Below are 24,489 nucleotides of genomic sequence, written 5' to 3'. Positions count from 1 at the left end.
GAGAGAGAGAGAGAGAGAGAGAGAGAGAGAGAGAGAGAGAGAGAGCCTTGGTCTAATATATAATCTATGCTATTTATGTAGAGAGGGAGAGAAATAAATTTGTTGTACCATGGAACCTGTTAGCACAAACACACACAGAGAGAGAGAGAGAGAGAGAGAGAGAGGGAGAGTCTTGGTATGTTGGTCTAATAAATAGTAGACAAAAAAAAATCAGGTTTAATATATTAACATAGCGATGGATGGGGATAGAAGTACAGAAATTTGTTGTGCCATAGAACTGGTTAGCCTCCTTCACCAGAGAGAGAGAGAGAGAGAGAGAGAGAGAGAGAGAGAGAGAGAGAGAGAGAGAGAGAGAGTTGGTCTACTGGTCTAATAAATAGTAAATAAAAAAAATCAGGTCCATTATATTAAGTGGAGAGGGATGAGGGGAGAGGTAAACAAATCTGTTATGCTATGTAAAACGGTTAGCCTCCTTCACCAGTGAGAGAGAGAGAGAGAGAGAGAGAGAGAGAGAGAGAGAGAGAGAGAGAGAGAGAGAGAGAGAGAGAGAGAGATAAATGTAAATGACATGTCTGCTAAAACCATGGACGTTTGTATTTATGCGGACATCTAAGAATAAATCCTCAGATATTTTATAAAAGCCTCCCATCATTAAATGTCACCAAACTTCAGTTAGTTTGCGTATCGTTACATTTACTAGACGGACATCTTTACTCTGTCCCTTCTTTTATTTCTAAAACTGACCTTTTCGATGTTGTTCTTGATGAAATCTCCAATGCTGAGGCCTTCTGGCTTTCTGGCAGAAGGTGCAGCCAGGCACTGGCGAGCATCCTGAGTCACGTCTGGGAGATTCGAGTCTTCTTCATCTGGGCAAGAGGGAATTCACCTGTCATATGATTATTATTATCATTATCATACCCACATACACACAAATACACACACGCACACGCACATGAATATTTGGTTTTCAGCTGCCTGTGTACGTTCATTTGCACTGTCCCACCAGCGTGTATACAGTATTGTAAATTTCTACCAATGGGCATCAGTCACCTGAAATGGTTGAGATGTAAAGTCAAAACTGGTCAGGATTTTCGTCCAGTTTTTCATTTTCCTTGAGGTGAAGTGTGAGACAAATATATATATATATATATATATATATATATATATATATATATATATATATATATATATATATATATATATATATATATATATATATATATATATATATATATATATATATATATATATATATATATATATATATATATATATATATATATATATATATATATATATATATATATAAACACACACTCTGAGGTAAGTAACAAATAAAAAGCTTGGCTTGACACAGGTACACCTCAGAAGACAAGCATCTTATTTTGTCTTACAAATATTTTATTACACACACTCACACAAACACACACACACACACGCATATATATATATATATATATATATATATATATATATATATATATATATATATATATATATATATATATATATATATATATATATATATATATATATATACTTTATAGTTTTGTACATATAGATGTATCAAGGTTTTGACTTTATTGTTAGTTCTTACTTATATAACTTTGGTCTTAACGATGACCACATGATCTAGACTGACCTTTGACCACATATCCGTCGGGAGTGACCTGGAGAAACTTGAGGTCGAAATGGGTGACGTCCTTCTCCCCGAAGGCCTCCAGGTCCGTGCCCCCCATCGTCTCCTTCGCCAGCTCCCGATCCAGGTTCGGGGAGGAGACGGTCTTCCTCCCTCGCCTTGCCAGACACAGGATCAGTAACACCAAAACTGCACAGAAGAAAAGGCAGACGTTACGATTTGATTTAATGAAAGGTAGGTGGTAAAGCCAAACTCTGGGTGGGCACTTTCAGCCATTCAGTGCACAGTGAAAAGAGGGAGTTGGAGTGGTTGGACAGCAAGATGAAGAGATCAAGTACATCAGGGGTCGGTAACATCAGGCCCGCAAGGGATTTCAGTCCGGCCCACCAACTTAACACCTGGACGCTAATTATCTAACAGTTTTTATCTAGTTTAAGGCGTTGAGCGATCCTTATGGTACATTCGATATCATGGCCCTCCTCCGAGACTGTACAGCTGTCTTTCCCGCTCTCTCCAAAAGGCTGTAAATAATTGAGATGAAGTACGTACAAGGATCTGAAGGGATGAATTAGGAGAAAACCCCACAGTTGCACTAAGGGTAATAATCAGAAAAGTAGGACAGAAGATGGAAGGAAGGAAGCTCGAATGAAGGTAGAGTAAAATGTTAAACAGTGGTTGCAGGGGGCGGGGGTAGGGGGACGAAGGGACTCTGCAAACACCCTGCCTAAAGTAAGCCACCATACGAAATATAAAATATAATACAAAGGCATTTAGTTCGAAGCTTTACAAATATTTTTGAAACCAGCAATCAACAGGAAATTGTCAACTTATTTAGGAACGAAGGGAGTTTCTTACAGAGATACTATCGAAATTTTCCTGTAACTTTTCCTGAGCACGCTAGGTTTAGTTTCTAAATTATGTAAAATGCTTTTTACTTTATTTAAATATGAGTGAGAAAGAGAAATCCTTGCAGCTACTGTCGGATGCCTTTGGGGCAATCCTCTTACATTATGTAATTCTAGGATTGGTCGGTGATAAGTAGGTGCATAAAGTTCAAACAGACACTTTTCCCAGTTTACTCTCATTTTGTTTCTTCCAAAAGTATTATGACTTTAATGGTTCGGAATATTTTAGAGAAATTACCTAGTTATGACGGAAAGAACAAGTCGGCCACAAATTTGATTTATTTCTGTGCTGTGAATTGAAAAGGGGAAAATCGTTCAAACACAAAACGAATTATAAACCAGTAGAAGAACATCACTAACCTTTTCTCCTGTCATTCATCTTCAACTCGCCAGTTTAATGCCTGTTATTAATTCAGGTAAAAAATTCAGTTCTTACTGTTTACATATGAAGTTCGAATTTTCACATGCTTTTTAAGTCTATTGTATTAAAACAGGCCTCATAATTATCAGAAGGGGTTTCCAGCTACTTTTAAAGGCTAAAACTGTAATAGATTTATTGGGACAATTTACTTCACAAATGCTCTTGCACTCTCTGTCTTTATTCCAGTGGACCTTCACGAAAGCGTAGGCATAACTTTTGACTTTCTATTAAATGAAATAATTATGCTAACGACCTTTTATCGACTCTGAAGCCATAGATGATTTATACAATTATCTGTTGAACAACTTTGCCTTTGGCTCTTGAATTCAAATGAAAATTTTTTGGGTTCAGAATTGTACAGCTATTCAGATCACTATTAGTAATACAATCAAGTACAGCGGTCCTACTTGCCATGCTAAACACAGAAACACGTAAAGTATTCAGCTTTCAGCATCATAAATAACCAAACAATAATACAGTACAGAAAACAGAACAGAAAACAGAGACACTTACCTAAAAAGCAAAAGAGACTGACTAGGATTATGATGATGGACTGCTTTCCTAAGACAACCCTCGAGGTTTGGGGGGCATCGCAAGACTGTACTGGCCCAGAGCCATAATCTGTGGCATTCAGATCGTAAAGAAAATCATTGTGACGAATTTCCAAGATACATCCTGAGAAAGCAGCAACTTTCGGAGGTATCAAGTTCCACCTATAGGACGCAGATAAGGAGGCAAAACTGGGCATGGGTGCCAAGCCCCCAACCTGAAGGGGGCCTTGGACGTTGAGGAGGAAGCTGGGGTACATGGATATATTTGGATAGGGGACAGAAGTCTTGCACGGATCACCAGAACCATCGGTCGAATTGAATCCGCAGTCAACCACTTCAAATGTCATTTCCTTCTCCTTCCAGGTGACAATGAACTGGAAGATTCGGTTGCTATTTTTCTCGACCGGGATCGAGATCTTTTCAGTCCCTGATCCCAGTTCGACGTAGGTCACCAGGACCCAGTTCCTGAGAAACACGTACATGAAGTCCTTGGGATAGTCCTCCCATGGTAACTCCACGATTGGCCCCATATACAGGAGAATGCCGCTATGGCTATTCGATATGAACGATATGGAAAACGTCGCATTGTCACACACTTTCGAGGGTTTGTACCAAGCGAAGCTCTTCTCGAACCTTGCGTTCTTGAGTTCACAGCGAGGTCCATAATTGTGGTCGTCTATACACTGGCACTTAAGAGTGTTGTTGATGACCGCACAAGTCCCTCCGTTGTAGCAGAAGCCATTGAAGCAAACGGAGGGCAGGGGTTCGAGCTCCCCGCAGTCGCAGGTGTATTCGTCAACAATGTCGACACCCACCATGGTGGCAGTGCTGCTCGCAACGACCAGAGGAGCGGTGAGGTTTGGTCGCAGGCTGTGTTGGCAACTTCGCCCACCGCAAGGGGACTCAGATTCATAGAGACAGGCGTTTATGTCCACCATGACGATGTCAAGGCCAAGGGCTTTTGAAACCTGGAATGTCATGTGATAAATGATTATGTGAAACATTGTGCACATCAAATTGTACAATGTAAATATTCCATATGAACAGTCATATGTATATATAAATATATATAAATAAAATATATATATATATATATATATATATATATATATATATATATATATATATATATATATATATATATATATATATATATATATATATATATATATATATATGTGTGTGTATATATATATATATATATATATATATATATATATATATATATATATATATATATATATATATATATATATGCAGAATCTACTGGTCAACCAGACACATATGCCATTATTAATGTCTTTATCCTTATCAACTCAACAATGAAGAGCCTGTGACGGCCGTCACAATTCTTCCTTGGATCACGGCTGCAGTTACAAGCATATCCAAAAAAGCGCGAAGAATTAGCGAAGTTAAGAGGGCATTGTGGCTATTAGAATTGTACCATTGTGTTAACTTATCCAAATCAACAATCACGAAAATCCTGTTCACCTGCAGCCTATTTCTCATGAAGAGCCCATCCAACCTCTCGGCAGTGTAATAAGGCGACCCATGGCAGTTGTACCGGATTTGAACTCCACCTTCGACGTCTTGCATGTTGAAGACGTCGACGTTTTTCGGAGGAATTTCGTGAATCCTGGCGATCTCTTCCTTCAGGCGCTCGTACAGCGTCTCCCCACCTGATGCCTATTTGAGACAGGGGGAGTGTCTTTGAGTGGGGGCGAGTTCTAAGGTCTTTTTGACTCATAAATGCAGGCAGGTAAATGTTTATGAATTAGGGGTTTCACGTACGTACATTAAATCAATAAGAAGACGACTTATCCAGCTCAGACAGATCAAATGATATGCTCAAAAAATGAAACGTTTTCTGCACCTCATAAATTCCTTAATTGTAGGATCAAATTTATTATAATTTAGATATCTTTCAAGCAAATACATTAGACTGGTAATATGACTTATGAGTTCCGGTAGATCAACTAATACGCTCAGAAAAAAATGGTTTGCGTTTCTCATAAATTTCCTGATGAGAGGATTCAAATTTATTATAATTTAGGAGATGACTTTCACCATAACAGAGCATTTTAAGTAAGAAATAATTATTTACACTTTAAATAATAATATGTACCTATTAATTATTACTATAATACTATTGCAAAGTCACCTTCACAATAGGATTTCAAAAGTATTTTACAGGAAAATGAGTTGTGCTTAAATCATTACTTTATAAGCTATTATGGTCATACGTGAAATATTTATTCGTAAGTAAACATATTCTATCAATGATGTGTAGCATACAATGTTATTTTAAAAACTAGATTATTAATCTCATATGAGCTTAAGTGAAAATTACATGATGTGAAAATGGTCACAAAAACGGACAACAGATGTTTCACCTTATTTGTCCTGAGCATTTGTTGAGACTTGACATCGGCAAGTGTGAGTGACCCCGAGTTCATAACGGAGCTAAAATTGAGGTCAACCACAATGATGCTGACCTCACCTATAGCTGCCTCCACACGTAATATGTCGTACACCTGTTCACGGTAAATTAGGAGGATGTCAGAGTAAGTTTCTAAAGGTAATATGATTAGAATATTATGTCCGCATACACAAGCTTTAAGGGAACATGGAGGCCAGCTGCAGGAGAGAAGGTTTTGTAAATTTCTTTTGATAATTTGATCAGAATTTTAACATATCCATACACACAAGCTTTAGGGGGACATGAAGGCCAGTTGCAGGAGAGAAGGTTTTGTAAATTTCCTCAGATAATTTGATAAGAATTTTGACATATCCATACACACAAGGTTGAGGGCGACAGAAAGGCCAGTTGCAGGAGAGAAGGTTTTGTAAATTTCTTAAGTTAATTTATTAAGAATATTAACATATCCACAAACACAAGCTTTTAGGCTATATTAAGGCTTGTTCAGCGTTGCAGGAGGGAAGGTTTTGATGATACGTGTAATATGGTCAAGACTTGGGAACAGAATAAGAGAGAATACGAGAGAATATCTGGGAAGTTTTAAGGCTTGCAGGAGAGAGAGTTTTGACGATATATTTAATATGAACCAGGCTTGGGGAAGAGAGAATGAGACAGGATACGAGAGAATAAGAGAGAATGAGAGATGATACGAGAGAATAAGAGAGAATAAGAGAGAATGAGAGAGGATACGAGAGAATGAGAGGGGATACGAGAGAATAAGAGAGAATGAGAGAGGATAAGAGAGAATAAGAGAGAATGAGAGAGGATACGAGAGAATGAGAGATAATGAGAGAGGATAAGAGAGAATAAGAGACTGAGGGAGGAAAAGAGAGAATAAGAGAGAATGAGAGAGAATAAGAGAGAATGAGAGAGGATAAGAGAGAATAAGTGAGAATGAGAGAGGATAAGAGAGAATAAGAGAGAAAGAGAGGATAAGAGAGATTACGAGAGAATGAGAGAGGATAAGAGAGAATAAGAGAGAAAGAGAGGATAAGAGAGATTACGAGAGAATGAGAGAGGATAAGAGAGAATAAGAGAGAATGAAAGAGGATAAGAGAGAATGAGAGAATGAGAGAGAATAAGAGAGAATAAGAGAGAACGAGAGAGGATACAGAGAATAAGAGAGAATGAGAGAGGATACGAGAGAATAAGAGAGAATGAGAGAAGATACGAGAAAATAAGAGAGAATGAGAGAGGATAAGAGAGAATAAGAAAGAATGAGAGAGGATAAGAAAGAATAAGAGAGGATAAGAGAGAATAAGAGAGAATGAGAGAGGATATGAGAGAATAAGAGAATGAGAGAGGATAAGAGAGAATAAGAAAGAATGAGAGAGGATAAGAGAGGATAAGAGAGAATAAGAGAGAATGAGAGAGGATACGAGAGAATAAGAAAGAATGAGAGAGGATAAGAGATAATATGAGAAGATAAGAGAGAATAAGAGAGAATGAGAGAGGATACGAGAGAATAAGGAGAATGAGAGAGGATACGAGAGAATAAGAAAGAATGAGAGAGGATAAGAGAGAATAAGAGAAGATAAGAGAGAATGAGAGAGGATACGAGAGAACAAGAGAGAATGAGAGAGGATACGAGAGAACAAGAGAGAATGAGAGGATACGAGAGAATAAGAGAGAATGAGAGAGGATAAGACAGAATAAGAGAGGATAAGAGAGAATAAGAGAGAATGAGAGAGGATACAGAGAATAAGAGAGAATGAGAGAGGATACGAGAGAATAAGAGAGAATAAGAGAGAATGAAAGAGGATACGAGAGGATAAGAAAGTATGAGAGAGGATAAGAGAGAATAAGAGAGGATAAGAGAGAATAAGAGAGAATGAGAGAGGATACAGAGAATAAGAGAGAATGAGAGAGGATATGAGAGAATAAGAGAGAATGAGAGAGGATACGAGAGAATAAGAGAGAATGAGAGAGAATAAGAGAGAATAAGAGACTGAGAGAATAAGAGAGAATGAGAGAGAATAAGAGAGGATAAGAGAGAATAAGAGAGAATGAGAGAGAATAAGAGAGAATAAGAGAGGATAAGAGAGAATAAGAGAGAATGAGAGAGGGAGGGTAAGAGAGAAAACCTTGAAAGGTTTAACGGGCTTACCTTCACCCTGAGCAAGTGCAATCCGGCAGGTGTTCCCTTAAACATCGTGATGTTGCCGCTCTTCCGGTCCACTTTAAAGTAGTTAGCAACATTGGACGAGGTCGTTTCATCCACCTCGAATATCTTGTCATCTAGGTCGAAGTCATCCAGATCCGTCATGTAAACAGCTCCGATAACCATCGATGGGAACTGTCCCTAGAATGACGAAGACGAACAATTTTACACAAACTCGTCATCATTTAGGAAGGGGCGTGTTAGAGTCAAGTAGTCTTCCATCATCCAGTAATCAATTTTTCTTGTTTCCATTTAGTCTCACAACCATAATTATTATTATTATTCAAAAGATGAACCCTATTCAAATGGAATAAACCCACATGGGCCATTGACTTGAAACTCAAGCTTCCAAAGAATATTATGTTGTTCATTAGGAAGGAGTAAGAGAAGGTAAATGGAAATACAGAAAGAAGAGATCTCACTTATTAAAAAAAGATAAAAATAAATTAATAAAATAAAGATTTATTAAGATGCAAAGAGAATAGCACTGGGGTAGTAATGCATTGCATCTTTGCTTGAACTACTGCACGACATCCTCAGGGAGACTGGACTGTACGGTGTGAGGAATAAGGGACTCTGGAACTGAGAAGTTCGACAGTGAGGCACATTTACTGAATATTGGTGCAGCTGTTCAGCGAATCTGGTTGCCCTCGGCAGATAAAGCGGCTCAGGGATCAATTGAGAATGTGAAAGATCTCTGTTAAAATACAACTTATGGAAAATTGACAAACAAGAGACCACCCGCCGATACTCCAAGTCATAACTGCTGATATTAGGGAACAGAAACCTGACATCACGAACCACTCTATCTAAAAGAGACAAGTCTCTAGCAGAAGTAGACATAATAAATACAACACAAAAGTTGACTGCACCTGGTAATTGTAGACCTTAATCTCGCTCCTTCCGTCGGACATTGGAGAATCGTTCTCATCCCCGACCTCTAGGGTGAGGAGACGGATGCCCCTCCGCCCCGTCTGATCTTGGGTCACGAAGGGAAGGGAGTACACCTTCTGTTCCTCTCGGTCCAACGACGCCACGGGAATCAGGCGGTACGTGGACCTTCCTCTGGAAATGGGAAAGGTAAACAGAGACACTTGTTATATACACATCAGCAATATAGATTCACTTCATTCTTTCTCTGTATTTCGAGTAAACCTCGTCGTTTTACAAAACATCCCAATGATTATGTAATCATTTAGAGGCAGCCTGCTCAAACAGAGCTTATGTCGAGAGAGCAAGGAACTTCAGGTAAACAAGGTCTGTGTGTGTTTGTCACAGAGAGAGAGAGAGAGAGAGAGAGAGAGAGAGAGAGAGAGAGAGAGAGAGAGAGAGAGAGGTGATTAGAAGCCTTTTCATTTATTCCCCTTTCTTTTTAGGCCAGTGCTAGGGTCACGGATCACAAGAAGAGTTAATGATTATTGTTATTATAATTATGACTTCTGGAGTAAAACAACTATACTAACTTCAAATGTAACAAAATCACTAACTTTGTTGAAATAACAAACAGGAATAAATCCATAACTACTTTATGAAACCTATAGGTTTCATATCACATCATTTCGTTTTTCATTAATTCATAAAACCTAGACGTTTCATATAAAGAAGTCGTTCCATCTTTAGCGAACTGTTGAAACGTCCACCCAACTCTTCGCTATGAAATATTTATCATCAGGAGACGAATGCCACACTTACCCACCAATCTCCAGACTGAACTTCTCCAACCAAGAAGCTGGAGTCCCTGGGTCAAACTCCATGGTGCAAGGACAGCCATGGTCACCGCCATCAACATCGTCAAGCTTTATGGTTATGGATTCGACATCTTCAGGGTACAAGTTTTCCATGATTTTGGCGTAACCGTTCTCCTGCAGTGGACGAAAACAAGTAAATTTGTTAATGGGATCAAATGCAATCTGTAAAACCTAGTTCACAGAGTTTTCTAAGGCTGTCGTTGAGGAGAATTTCTGTTTAATTTTAAATTATTTTAATTTTATTATTATTATTATTATTATTATTATTATTATTATTATTATTATTATTATTATTATTATTATTATTATTATTATTCAGAAGAATAACGCATTCATATGGAACAAGCCCACCACAAGGGCCACTGACTAGAAATTCAAGCTTCCAAAGAATATGGTGTTCATTCGAAAGAAGTAACAGAAGATAAAGGAAAGTACAGAAAGAGGAGATCAGTTATTAGAAAACAGATAAATTAACAAGCAAATAAATAGACAAATAAAAATGTAAGTAAATTATTAAAATACAAGGAGAAGCGGTAAGTTTTCTGTAAAAGTACTTGGAAACAGTTTTTGCTTTGTTAGTTATACAGGAATAATATTTTCAAAGCTTCCAGCTACATTTATTTGCCATACATTCGTGCACTTATCTATAGGAAAAATAATTAATTTGTCAAATTTATTTAAAACTTATTGATCGACCTTTGTCATTTCTGAAGTCATAAAGTTATATTATTGGGTGTGATTACAATGAATGAGATACAAAGAAGTACACACTCCAATGAAAGCTTAAAATATGACTACATATTTCTACATAACACAAGGCTGCTGTTTGGTTCATCCTTTGATCTGCAAATCGAAAATGAAGCTTTGTTTCCTGAAGGTTCGAAAACATTAGCTGTTCCAAGTGCTTAAACAAATTCTGTTTACCTGGATATCAAGCCTTGGCCCATTAGTTTTAATACCTCTTCCACAACCTTTAGCCAGTATTTCCTTGGTCTTCTCCACTTCTTCCTCCTCTTCCTCAGCTCTCAATTTTTGCCACCCTGTTTACCTCCATTCTCTACACGCGATCTAACCAACTCGTAACATTTATTCATTTTTCACCTAAGACAACATTTTTACCACATCTTTGTCGTATACACATTCCTCAGCCTTTCATTGATTCTCGATCCAGATATACTAGAAAATCAGTCATCGCAACAACCACAACTTTCTGAGTCATATCCGCCATTCAGATACAAATATGTCTTATCAAAGGTCAACGATCTTATAACATAATCATCGCGGCATTTGTAAGCGCAACATCTGGACATTGCCGCCCAAGGAAGTTTCAACGCCTTGAAACATTAAGGAAGATAAGCACCTCCAGATGTTTTAGTTAGAGAAGAAGAACTGAAAACTGAAGGGGTGCAGCTAGCTGCAGAAAGGACGCCGCAAGCACCCTTCAGTAATGCCTTCAGTGCAACACCTAGAGTGCACTAACGGCACTACAACCCTGTGGTTGATGTTACATGAGGAATGTCTGCTGGAAGATGTTTTAGTTGGAGAAGGAACGAAAAAGTGTGAAGAAAAGTGAGCTCGGTGAGAAGGGAATATGAATATTATACAAATCTAACCACATGAAAGGCAAAGCTGACATGAACACTTCTATGACGTTCACGATGAAAGAAGAACTTTATGTCAGGAGAATCACAGATTCACCAGGGGAACTTGTCGGTAAAGCTGTTTAGGAACAGGTGCAAAAGCAAAGGGTTAGTTAACGTAACGAGATTATAAATACGAAGCTGCAGGATGAAAGCGTTGATCATACATCAGTATACAAGATGAATACAGCAGTTAATGTCAAACTTTGGAAAAAAAATAATCTAAGTCTGATGATAATTTTATTACAACTACTTCAGGGAAAAAAAGTTGGTCTTTAGGGATGTAAATCCGGAGAGAAAGGGTAATGAGCAAACTGAACTTTGAATAACTGACACAAATGAAAAGATATGGTTTGAGAAGAGTTCAATACAGTCCAGTGCTGATAAAATGAGGATATCCAAGAGGTACTGTATATGGAGGGAGGGTAGTAGACAGGCAAAAATGAATGTAACAGAAGAGCTGAAGGGATTAGTTTTAATTCATGAATACTTATGCAAGTGATAAGAGGCTATAATTAAAGTTTTGGAGAAAAATATAGACACCGTAGACTGAAGTAATAGAAGGGCTTATGAAAGTTCGTAAAAAATGTAAGGAAGACAGAAAGGTTACAAAAAAACAGACATGAGTAAAAGCTACTCCTCGAGATATTGTTTAAGATGTAGAGGTGGTTTCAGGAATAATAGGGGATATTATGTTAATTAGTGTACTTGGGAAGACGTTGCTTGGGATCTGATTGAGAACGTGAGATAAGATAGGACTGACAGGGGAGAAGCATCGCAGGTTCAAGAAGGGAGAGCGTGTGTGGAAGAATCTCTTTTTGCGAAATAATTATTTGAAGTTTGAGATCGAACGGTTCTAACCATATACGTACTACAATGACCTACAAAAACACATATGATAACTAATAAAAATTCATTTGTGATATTGCTGAGGATGCAGTTTTATATGATGAAAGTAAACATAATGTTAGATTATGCAAACGATAGAAGGAGTTATTTGGTGTAGACCCTGGTCTTAGGAAAGAGTATGATATGTCTCTGTGGATGGAGTGACGTGGAAAATTAGAGGAAGTACAGGATATGGATACAACGCTACGGGACAGAAAAAGGAGTCTTGCACGACCTACAGAATGGTTGATGCTTGCAAAGAATACGGTATTATTATTATTATTATTATTATTATTATTATTATTATTATTATTATTATTATTATTATTATTATTATTATTATTATTATTCAGAAAATGGACCCTATTCATATGGAACAAGCCCATAGAGGTCATTGACTTGAAATTCAAAGTTCCAAAGAATTTGGAGATTTGGAAGAGAAACAGCAGGACTCAGTGCAAGAGGATGAAAGTGTATGTAGGTGGAGAAAGATGAATTTGAATGTGATCAAGAGTATGGTTATTTAGGTGAATGGAAACCAGGAAGATGGAGCGACAAATGTTATGTGGATGGCGAAAGAAACAGAGCTGTTGATTCTCATCTGTATGTGAGAGTAAATGTCACAAACTGTGGTGTGATTAAGGTAGTGCATCCCGGAATAGTAAACCGTGGACATTTTACAAAGAATTTTCCACGTTTGAAGGAAGTGTGTTTGTGTGCGTGCTTAAATTAGGAGAGAGTAGTATTATACGTGTGATATGAAATGCTTGTAAATGAGGTTTATGTGTATCTCAAAGAAACAGATAAATTCATCTCAGTTTCGAGAAAGGAAAAGTGATTCTGTACAGCACTCACCGGCAGATGTATGTGCGGGTGGTTGTCATTGAGATCTTGTATGACCAGATGAACGGTGGCGGGGTCAGCATCATGACCTCTTCCTCCTTCGTCGTTGGCTCTCGGATACAAGGTCATTATGCCCTTCTTAGCAGACTCGCGATCCAAGCACTGAAGGCATAAAAATTCACGGTTTTATAGGCAGCTCTCGCTCATTGTAAAATGGAGGAAGAAGGAGGAGACTTCTTTCCTCTTTTGCCTTAGCTCTTTTGTGGCTGAAAGTTTGGAAAGGGAAAACCGCATTAAAATCACAAAAACAGGTCGTGCTCACACCTGTTCCCTCAAAATAATGACATCAAACTGACATCTTCTCTACGACAAATATTAAAACTCCCAACAGCAGACAGGAAGTGTTTGGAAACATAACCATAAACTTAGGTACTCACTCCTTTCAGCGACAAGTCTCCAGTCTTGCTGTCTATGGTGAAGTTGTGGAGCTCGATTGGAGACAGGTAATACAGTATATTTTGGTCGACACTGTTGGCTAAGTCCGGGTCTAACGCGGATACCTGAGAAAAAGACATTAACGGAATTTTGTTTATCAAGTATCGATAGCCAGGAAAAAATAACAAGATACAAGCCTCCTGTCATTCAGCCTTGTGTTTCTTAAAATAAACGTAGACCATCTGTTACACTTAGGTTGCCTCCACATTATAGTAAAACGTTATAAAAATATAACTTCTCGCACACACGTCACAAACAGGTTGAATACAAGTCAACGAATTATTAGTAGTTGTAACCAACGGTTATCCAGCATTTGCTAAAGATTCGTTCTCCATTTACGGTCGTTGACTTGTTTTCAACTTGTTTGTGATATGTAAGCGCTAGGTTGCTGGCGTGCGTTTATGACATGTTTAATGTGGTGTGGACTCATTCTTGAGTAACACCTAGAGGTGAACCCCACCTCCATTAACGAATACACCGCACTCGCTAGGCCCGAGTTCGAGTCTCCGGCCGGCTAATGAAGAATTCGAGGAATTTATTTCTGGTGATAGAAATTCTTTTCTCGCTATAATGTGGTTCGGATTCCACAATAAGCTGTAGGTCCCATTGCTAGGTAACCAATTGGTTCTTAGCCACGAAAAATAAGTCTAATCCTTCGGGCCAGCCCTAGGAGAGCTGTAAATCAGCTCAGTGGTCTGGTAAAACCAAGGTATACTTAACTTAACCACAAACAGGATTATTGCTTGTATTATTCTAATTGATCTCTCGATACTTATTGGTCATAAATGAAAATTGCCCCCGGAGAAAAAGGATATAATTATGAGAACCTTTGTTAATGTCAGACGACACTTCAATAAGGATTTGTTCTCTGTAACTGCTGGTGATCAAAAATAAATCCGAGTCTCAAAAAATCGTTTGAATACTGACAACAAGAATAAGATTCTCTGTTAACCTTTGATTAATACCAGAAAGTAAAGCAGACCTCTTGACGGCATTAGCTGAACAGCAAAAACACAATAATACGGCTTAATCAGAATTTAGATCTCTACATACGTGGCAAATGTCAAATATAATTTTCCAATACCTTATATGGGTAGCTGTATGTGCTCGGCAACCCTATCTTTCAGTGTTTATGCTAATTACTCTACTTTATTTATTGCTAGTTTAAGTTATTGAAAAAGGCTGAAGTACAAGACTATAAGGAAAACGATGCTAGACGAAAGCGCGGAAATTATTGTGAAAGGCTGAAGTACAAGACTATAAGGAAAACGAAGTTAGATGAAGGCACGGAAATTATTGAGAAAGGCAGAAGTACATGACTATAAGGAAAACGAAGCTAAATGAAAGCACAGAAACTATGAAGAAAGGCTGAAGTACAAGAATATAAAGAAAACGAAGCTAGACGACAACATAGAAATTATTGAGAAAGGCTGAAGTACAAGACTATAAGGAAAACGAAGTTAGATGAAGGCACGGAAATTATTGAGAAAGGCTGAAGTACACGACTATAAGGAAAACGAAGCTAAATGAAAGCACAGAAACTATGAAGGAAGGCTGAAGTACAAGAATATAAAGAAAACGAAGCTAGACGACAACATAGAAATTATTGAGAAAGGCTGAAGTACAAGACTATAAGAAAAACAAAGCTAGATGAAAGTACGGAAATTATTGAGAAAGGCTGAATTACAAGGCAATTAAGAAAACGAAGCTAAATGAAAGCACGGAAATTATTGAGAAAGGGTGAAGTACACGACTATAAGGAAAACGAAGCTAAATGAAAACACAGAAACTATGAAGAAAGGCTGAAGTACAAGAATATAAAGAAAACAAAGCTAGATGAAAGCACAGAAATTATTGAGAAAGGCTGAAGTACAAGACTATAAGAAAAACAAAGCTAGATGAAAGCACGGAAATTATTGAGAAAGGCGGCATTACAAGGCAATTACGAAAACGAAGCTAAATGAAAGCACGGAAATTATTGAGAAAGGCTGAAGTACAAGACTATACGGAAAACAAAGCTAGATGAAAGCACGGAAATTATTAAGAAAGGCGGAATTACAAGGCAATTAGGATAATGAAGCTAAATGAAAGCACAGAAATTATTAAGAAAGGCTGAAGTACAAGACTATAAGGAAAACGAAGCTAGATGAAAGCACAGATATTATTGAGAAAGGCTGAAGTACAAGACTATAAGGAAAACAAAGCTAGATGAAAGCATGGAAATTATTTACAAGACTATAATATGGAAAGGTGGAATTACAAGGGCAATTAAGAAAACAAAGCTAAATGAAAGGCAATGAGAAAGGGATAATGAAGCTAAATGAAAGCACAGAAATTATTAAGAAAGGCTGAATTACAAGACTATAAGGAAAATGAAGCTAGATGAAAGCACGAAATTATTGAGAAAGGCTGAAGTGCAAGACTATAAGGAAAACGAAGCTAGATGAAAGCATGGAAATTATTGAGAAAGGCTGAAGTACAAGACTATAAGGAAAACAAAGCTAGATGAAAGCATGGAAATTATTAAGAAAGGCGAAATTACAAGGCAATTAGGATAATGAAGCTAAATGAAAGCACGGAAATTATTAAGAAAGGCTGAAGTACAAGACTATAAGGAAAACGAAGCTAGATGAAAGCACGGAAATTATTGAGAAAGGCTGAAGTACAAGACTATAAGGAAAACGAAGCTAGATGAAAGCATGGAAATTACTGAGAAAGGCTGAAGAACAAGACTATAAGGAAAACAAAGTTAGATGAAAGCATGGAAATTATTAAGAAAGGCGAAATTACAAGGCAATTAGGATAATGAAGCTAAATGAAAGCACGGAAATTATTAAGAAAGGCTGAAGTTAAAGACTATAAGGAAAACGAAGCTAGATGAAAGCATGGAAATTATTGAGAAAGTCTGAAGTACAAGACTATAAGGAGAATGAAGCTAGATGAAAGATGGAAATTATTAAGAAAGGTTAAAGTAAAAGTCTGTATGGAAAACAAAGTTAGATGAAAGCATGGAAATTATTAAGTAAGGCTGAAGTACAAGACTATAAGGAAAATGAAGCTAGATGAAAGCATAGAAATTATTAAGAAAGGCTGAAGTGCAAGAATAAGGAAAACGAAGCTAGATGAAAGCATGGAAATTATTAAGAAAGGCGCAAGTAAAAGTCTATATGGAAAACAAAGCTAGATGAAAGCATGGAAATTATTGAGAAAGGCTGAAGTACAAGCCTATAAGGAAAATGAAGCTAGATGAAAGCATGGAAATTATTGAGAAAGGCTGAAGTACAAGATTATAAGGAAAAGGAAGCTAAATGAAAGCACAGAAATTATTGAGAAGGGTTAAAGTAAAAGTCTATATGGAAAACGAAGCTAGATGAAAGCATGGAAATTACTGAGAAAGGCTGAAGTACAAGACTATAAGGAAAACGAAGCTAGATGAAAGCACGGAAATTATTAAGAAAGGCTAAAATAAAAGTCTATATGGAAAACAAAGCTAGATGAAAGCACGGAAATTATTGAGAAAGGCTGAAGTACAAGACTATAAGGAAAACGAAGCTAGATGAAAGCACGGAAATTATTGAGAAAGGCTAAGGTAAAAGTCTATATGGAAAACAAAGCTAGATGAAATCACTGAAATTACTAAGAAAGGCTGAAGAACAAGACTATAAGGAAAATAAAGCTAGGTGAAAGCACTTAAATCATTGAGAAAGGCTAAAGTAAAAGTCTGTATGGAAAACAAAGCTAGATGAAAGCACGGAAATTATTGAGAAAGGCTGAAGTACAAGAGAGTAAGGAAAACATACTAGATGAAAGCATGGATTTTATGAAGAAAGGCTGAAGTACAAGGCAATGAAGAAAACGTTGCTAGAGAAGGCATGGACGTTATGAAGAAAGGCTGAATTACAAGACCATAAGGAAAACGAATGCTAGAGAAAGCACAGAAAATATGAAGAAAGGTTGAAGAAAGGAAAATGAAGCTACATGAAAACATAAAAATTATGAAGAAAGGCTGAACTACAAGACTATAAGGACAGCGAAGCAAGATGAAAACATGGTAATTATGAAAAAGTCTGATGTACAAGAGTATAAGGAATACAAAACTAGAAGGAAACAGAAATTATGAAGAAAGGATGAAGTACAAGATTATAAGACAAATGAAGGCAGATAAAAGGAAGGAAATTATGAAGAAAGGCTGAAATGCAAGACTATATGGAAAACGAAGCTAGAGAAAGCACAACAGTATGAAGAAAGGTTGAAGTACAAGACCAAAGGAAATTAAGAGGAAAGGGTGAAATGCAAGACTTATAAGGAAAAGGAGACGAGATAAAACTCGACTCTCTGAAAACGGCCTCACCTTCCCGAAGGTGACGTTGCAGTCGGTGTTTTCGGTGACGCTGAAGGTGTAGTTGCTCTTCTCGAACACGGGCTGGAGGTCGTTGACATTCGTGACGGCGATGATGACGTCAGTTTCAGCTGGAGGGTTGGCTCCGTCGTACACCCGAATTCTCAGAGTGAACTGAAAACAGAACCCAGAGAAGAAACGGGACAAGTTTACAAATAGATTTGGAGTGACTAGGCTTATAACATTCAGGAAACCAAATGTCCCTGAATAAGTGAATTCAGAGATGAAATCTGATACAGCTCTCGTTCAACTTGAAAGTTTCATGAAGAGAAACTATAACAGAAGACATCAAAGGCAAAACGTGACTATTCACAAAGGTTGAAGCATCAGCTGATAAAGAGGCTTCCCAATAAAGACGTCCCTGTGAGAAATAGTTGTAGTTGGGATCACATGTTCATAACGAAATCGCTTTTATTAGACAGAAAGAAGTGAATGAAACAGTGTTCGCGGAAAACTTCAAGTTAACAACTAAAGATCTAAACAATGAACGATTAACCTTTGATCCATTAATTAGAACGCGCTTGCTGGTAAGGGTCGAGTTTTATTGGTTGAACCATACTCTGCTCTGGTATTATGTCGATGCAAGTTGTTAGATTTAATTTGTTCATTTATTAATTTGCTAATTTAACTGTTTTTTTCTAATAACTGATCTCCTCTTTCTGTATTTCCCATTACCTTCTGCCAATTCTTTCGAATGAACACTGTAATACTCTTTGGAAGCTTGAATTTGAAGTCAATGGCCCCTGTTCCATATGAATAGGATTCTTCATCTTCCGAAATAATAATAATAATAATAATAATAATAATAATAATAATAATAATAATAATAATAATAATAATAATAATAATAATAATAATAATCAGTTGATTAAATGATAGATAAAACTGAGAAAGAACAGCTGATATGGCTAGGCCATCTAACGAGAAAGGATGAAAGTAGAATTGTGAAATGAAGGTAGGATTGGACACTTGATGGATGGAGATCAAGAGGTAGACCACGTAAACGCTGGACTGATTAAGTATAGAAGATCCTGACAAAGAATAACTTGCCAAAATTGAACAGTCAAGAGGAGAGGGAGCTTTTGAAAACAGAGGAGAGTTGAGGAGACGACAGATCCCACTGACTGGCAGTCTGAAAAGCCTTACTGGGAGCGGAAGTAAGATGTAAGTATGGTATTCATTTAACATTCGCAACACAATTCTAATTAGTTCTTAAAAAAAGAAACAAATACGTGAATAATCAAACGAGAGTTTTGCATAGAAGAAAGATGGAATAACGTTCAAACAAAGCTCTAAATTCACTAAACTTACTGATTACCTATAGTACAAAATCGTTGACCTCAGAATTTCTAACGCTTGATGATGCATAGACGATACAGGTGGTAATCAGGAATATTTTCATGATATCGAAACAATAGTGAGCGAAATGTCAAAACAATTCCTTATTACAATTATGATAAGAATACAGTACAGTTAACTATATATGAAGACAACAATGATATTTTACATCAAATACATAAAATATAAAAGTATTTTCACAAAACATGGAAATATTGAAAACCTAGTTTCAACATGAGCTGTTTATACTAAAGATTTTCCAACAATGTCCAGTGATGATATTGACAAAAAATGAAAACAAAAGCACTGATTACAAATCAAAACAGCATTTTAAATATCATCTTATATTAAGTATATAGAAATCAGTGTAACTCAAGAAGACTTTATAATGAAATCTGGGCTACCAAGACAAGCACTGAAGGGGCACTTCCCCCCATACAGCGCTTAAGACAATGAAAAGAGGTGGTTGGAGTGGTTGGACAGCAAGATATAAGAAATCCAGAAAATAAAGGCGATGATGTCCAATGTTTTACAGGTAGAACTAGAGAAAACCTGACATAGCACTAAAAATAATAGATTATTATTATTATTATTATTATTATTATTATTATTATTATTATTATTATTATTATTATTATTATTATTATTATTCAGAAGATCAATTCTATTCATAAGGAACAAGCCCACTGGGACCATTGAAATTCAAGCTTCCAAAGAAAATGGTATTCATTCGAAAGAAGTTACAGAAGGCAATGCAAAATACAGAAAGAAGAGATCAGTTACTAGAGATATAGATAAATTAGCAAATTAGTAAATAAATAAAAAAAAATAAAATGTAAGTAAATTATTAAAGCAAGACTGAAAAGGAAGAGGGAATGGAAGTAAAGTAAAAGGCTACAAATTGGGAATAGCTATGGGCGGATGGGACGCTGCAAACATCTTCAAATAATGTTCACAGTGCACCACATTAGGTGCACTGCCGGTACCAACCCGCTACGGGGGATGATAGGGGAAGAACGCAAAGGTAGGAAGGTAGGAAAAGAAGGAAAGGAAGAAAATACCATCGTAACTATGGCTACCTACATTTCGGTCGTACACGGGATGGTCATAATCCAAGACTTTGTTGACAAGGATCTCGCCCGTTACTTCGTCGATTCGGAACTTCTGCTCCCCGTTGCCTTCCACGATCTGGTACTCGAAAAGGTTTACTGGAGAGCGGGAAAAAGGGAGGTGAATTAGGACCTTTCAAATTGTGCGTAGCTGGGGAAGATTTCATTAGAAGCCATTTTTTTCCGAGTACTGTCGCTCGTTACCTTAAAGATATTGTTTCCTATGATGATATTTCAGAGAATGAAGGGAATATGTGAATATGCCTTTCAAATAAGCCTTTAAAACTTTATCATTAAAACAGTTACATTTGGAGGACAGTCTCTGCATTATTGTTACGGCTACCGTTTTCATTTTTATAAAAGATGATGGCTTTAGGTGTCTGTAAAGACTAAGATTAAATAGTTCTATATGTCTCGTACGAATTAAAAGTTCTAAAATATATTAGCTCCACCTAAATCGGGAATCTCGAAATCTCCTCCCTTGTGCTCGTCATAGCAGTCTTTCGCTCTACGATCGCGTTAATGAGGCTTCCAGCAGTTGCGTAACACGGACTCAGAAACAGAATATTCGCATCAAAAACAATATTCTTAATGAGGCCTCCAGGTGCTGCGTAAAACGGACTCAGATAATGACTATTCGTGACAAAAACAGCATCCTTACCGACATCAGAGTCCTCGACGGCCAACTTGACTCCAGTAGACTTTCCAACCTCTCGATTCTCCGGCAGTTCCGCCTCGTAGATGCCGTTCAGGTGATCGAAGACGGGAGGAACGTCGTTCAGGTCTTGTACCGTGATCCAGTAGATCGTCATTCGTTCGTGACCTGCAAAAAAAAAAAGAATTCGCTTGTGACCTGCAAAAAAAACCAATTCACTCGGGACCTGCAAACAAACCAATTCGCTCTTGGCCTGCAAAAAAAAAAAAAAAAAAATTAGCTCGTGAACTGCAAAAAAGCCAATTCGCTCGTGACCTGCAAAAAAAAAAAAAAAAAAAAAATCGCTCATGAACAGCAAAAAAAAATCGCTCGTGACCTGCCAAAAAAAAAAACTGAATTTGTTCGTGACCTGCAAAAAATATTTGCTCGTGACCTGCAAAAAATTTTTGCTCGTGACCTGCAGAAAAAAACCAATTCGCTCATGAACAGCAAAAAAAATCTCTCGTGACCTGCCAAAAAAACTGAATTTATTCGTGACCTGCAAAAAAAAATTTGCTCGTGACTTGCAAACAAATGTTGCTCGTGACCTAAAAAAAAAAAAAATTCGCTCGTGACCGCAAAACAAAATTCTCTTGTGACCTGCAAAAAAAAATTGCTCGTAATCTGCAAATAAAATTCTCGCTCGTGACCAGCAAAAAAAAATAAACTTGTGACCTGCAACAAAAATTTGCTTGTGACTTGCAAAAAAGAACCCAACTCGCTTGTGACCTGAAAATTCGCCCTTGACCTGCAAAAAAAATTTGCTCATGACCCTGCAAATAAAAAACAATTTGCTCATGACCTAAATAAAAATAGCCTGTCACCTGGAAAAAAAATTAGCTCATGACCTGCAAAAAAAATTGTTTTTGACCTGCAAAAATAAACTAATTTACTCATGACCTGACCAAAAAAAAAAACAGTTTGCTCATTACCTGCAATAAAAAAATAAATTGTGACCTAAAAAAAAAAAATTGTGACCTGCAAAACAAAATTTGCTCATGACCTAAAAAAAAAACAAATTCACTTGTGACCTGCGAAAAAAAAATCACTCATGACCTGCGAAAAAAAGAAAAAAAATGTTCACTTTTGACCAAAAAAAAAAAAATCACCCGTGACCAAAAAAAAAAAAGAATTTGCTCATGTGCAGCAAAAAATCACTTATGACCTAAATTTATAAAAAACCCTGCAAAAAAAAAAAAAATTTGCTCATGACCTGCAAAAACCCATTCTGCTCGTGACCTGCAAAAAAAAAAAAAATTCCCTCATGACCTGCAAAAATAATAATCCGCTCGTGACCTGGAAAATAAATCTGTGAACAATAATTCGCTCATAATCTGTAAGAAAAACCAATTCGCTCACGACCGGCAAAAAAAATCACTCATGACCTGCAAAAAATATTTGCTCTTGACCTGCAAAAAAAAATCGCTCGCGACCTGCAATGAAAAAAATTCACTCGTGACCTGCAAAAAAAATTGTTCATGACCTGCAAAAAAAAAAAAATTGCTCATGACCTGCAAAAAAAAAAAATTACTTGTGACCTACAAAAACAATCTCTCGTGACCTGCAAAAAAAAACAACTCGCTCGTGACCTGCAAAAAAACCCAATTCATTCATGACCTCAAAAAGAATTTGCTCATGACCTGCAAAAATTTGTTCGTGACCTGCAAAAAATGTTCGCTCGTGACCTAAAAAAAAAAAAATCAATTCAATCATGACCTTAAAAAAAAAATACGGAAGATCAGGCGATGGCTGCATGAATTGCTTTGGCAAGAAGAGAGGATTATCATCATGGTTCCCGTGCGAGGGTGTGATGAGTTCAGTGCACCTCAGGTGTTGTGCTATAGGTACTGGAATTCAAATATAAGATTAGGTCACAAGCCAAGCGCTGGGACCCATGAGGTCATTCAGAGCTGAAAATAATGTCGAAACAATTGTTAGGAGAAGGTGGAAAGCAAGATGGAAGAAAGAGAATATGAACAGAGGTTCAGTGAAAGGGATGAAAGGGGTCGCAGCTAGGGGTCGCAGGAACGCTGCAAAGAACCTTGAGTAATGCCTACCGTGCACCGCGCGAGGTACACTGATCGCACTTCCCCACTACGGAAGCCGTAGGTACTACTAAAGGGTGTTTGCTACGATCCTTTGGCCCCTAGCTGTACCCACATTTTAGCCTTTTACTTTATCTCCATTCTGCTTACTTTCTTCAATATTACTGTCCAACACTTCTAATTGTTACTTCTAAGTGCAACAGAAGGGATTTTCTTCCAGTTCCATTTTTAGATCTTTGAATTCATTTCTCTTATTTTCTGTATCTCTTTATCTTGCTGTCTAATGACTCCAACTCCTCTTACGTTCTGAATGCCCGAAAGTGCCCCAGTTCTTGGCTTGGCAGCCTGAATTTCATACATGAAATTTAATCAACAGCATTCGCTTCCTTGAGATTCAGACGCTCGTCTTCTTTCCTTTATTTCTTTGTTTTATCCAGGACTGGGCTAGGAAAGGTCATTTGGTCACCATTCTCCTTGGACTTTGAGCTTAACAAAACGGTGTTGGGTAATGGTGGAAATTATAAGCTATTTGTAGGTTTGTATGGGCTGAATACAAAGTACCTCGGGAATGTTAACAAACGGTTTTGTGGAATGAGAGGGAATCCATGGATATCTGCAACATTTTAACAAAAATAAAGTCTTTGAAACATACCCAGAGTAGCATGAGTCTTGAAATGGAGAAAAAAATCCGCAGTTATGAATGGGTACACATATTTAAAAATAAATCTCTACAGAGCTTTCGGGAAAGCTCTCTGTGGCGATTTATTTTTAAATATATTTGTACCCATACATAGCAGTGGAGCTGTTTTTCCAATAGAGACCTTATTCATGGAGGAGAAAATAGAGGTTTAGTCTATCAAAGAGATGAAAAGGCATTTTAATCTGCAAAACATAGGAGAAATTATCTGTGTGCTAACCTAATTTGCAATGTGCCTGAAACAGAAAGGCTTTTATGGCCGCACAAGTAAAGAGAAGTCTGTTTGATGGACTGTCTGGAACGTGGTTTAGACAGTACAGATATGGTCAGCTGTAGTTGAGAGATTTTTCTAAAATAGGTGCCTTGCATTGATGAGAATAAGAGTTTTTGCATAAAATACGTGAAAATTTATCATCAGTTGCTTGAATATTTTACTT

The 24,489-nt window shown here is 37.1% G+C and overlaps 1 protein-coding gene across 2 annotated transcripts in view; it reads right to left on the bottom strand.

Annotated features, from left to right (window-relative positions):
* Nucleotides 1–24,489, bottom strand: part of LOC136850570 (DE-cadherin-like) — a 78,542-nt gene that overhangs the window by 9,309 nt on the left and 44,744 nt on the right. For both annotated transcript variants that reach the window (XM_067124196.1, XM_067124197.1), the window contains 13 exons: nucleotides 21,278–21,439; nucleotides 20,591–20,715; nucleotides 18,122–18,283; nucleotides 13,713–13,835; nucleotides 13,288–13,437; nucleotides 9,849–10,018; nucleotides 9,029–9,221; nucleotides 8,103–8,297; nucleotides 5,910–6,050; nucleotides 5,008–5,202; nucleotides 3,479–4,484; nucleotides 1,643–1,828; nucleotides 745–866 (listed from right to left, as the gene is read on the bottom strand). In XM_067124196.1, coding sequence (XP_066980297.1) covers nucleotides 745–866; nucleotides 1,643–1,828; nucleotides 3,479–4,484; nucleotides 5,008–5,202; nucleotides 5,910–6,050; nucleotides 8,103–8,297; nucleotides 9,029–9,221; nucleotides 9,849–10,018; nucleotides 13,288–13,437; nucleotides 13,713–13,835; nucleotides 18,122–18,283; nucleotides 20,591–20,715; nucleotides 21,278–21,439 — 2,930 coding nt within the window. The remainder of the gene's footprint in view (nucleotides 1–744; nucleotides 867–1,642; nucleotides 1,829–3,478; nucleotides 4,485–5,007; nucleotides 5,203–5,909; nucleotides 6,051–8,102; nucleotides 8,298–9,028; nucleotides 9,222–9,848; nucleotides 10,019–13,287; nucleotides 13,438–13,712; nucleotides 13,836–18,121; nucleotides 18,284–20,590; nucleotides 20,716–21,277; nucleotides 21,440–24,489) is intronic.

This window comes from Macrobrachium rosenbergii, chromosome 22, assembly GCF_040412425.1.
Source record: "Macrobrachium rosenbergii isolate ZJJX-2024 chromosome 22, ASM4041242v1, whole genome shotgun sequence".
Taxonomy (NCBI): Eukaryota; Metazoa; Arthropoda; class Malacostraca; order Decapoda; family Palaemonidae; genus Macrobrachium; species Macrobrachium rosenbergii.
Note: the sequence above shows the minus strand (reverse complement) of the source record. Positions and strands in the feature narration are given on the sequence as shown.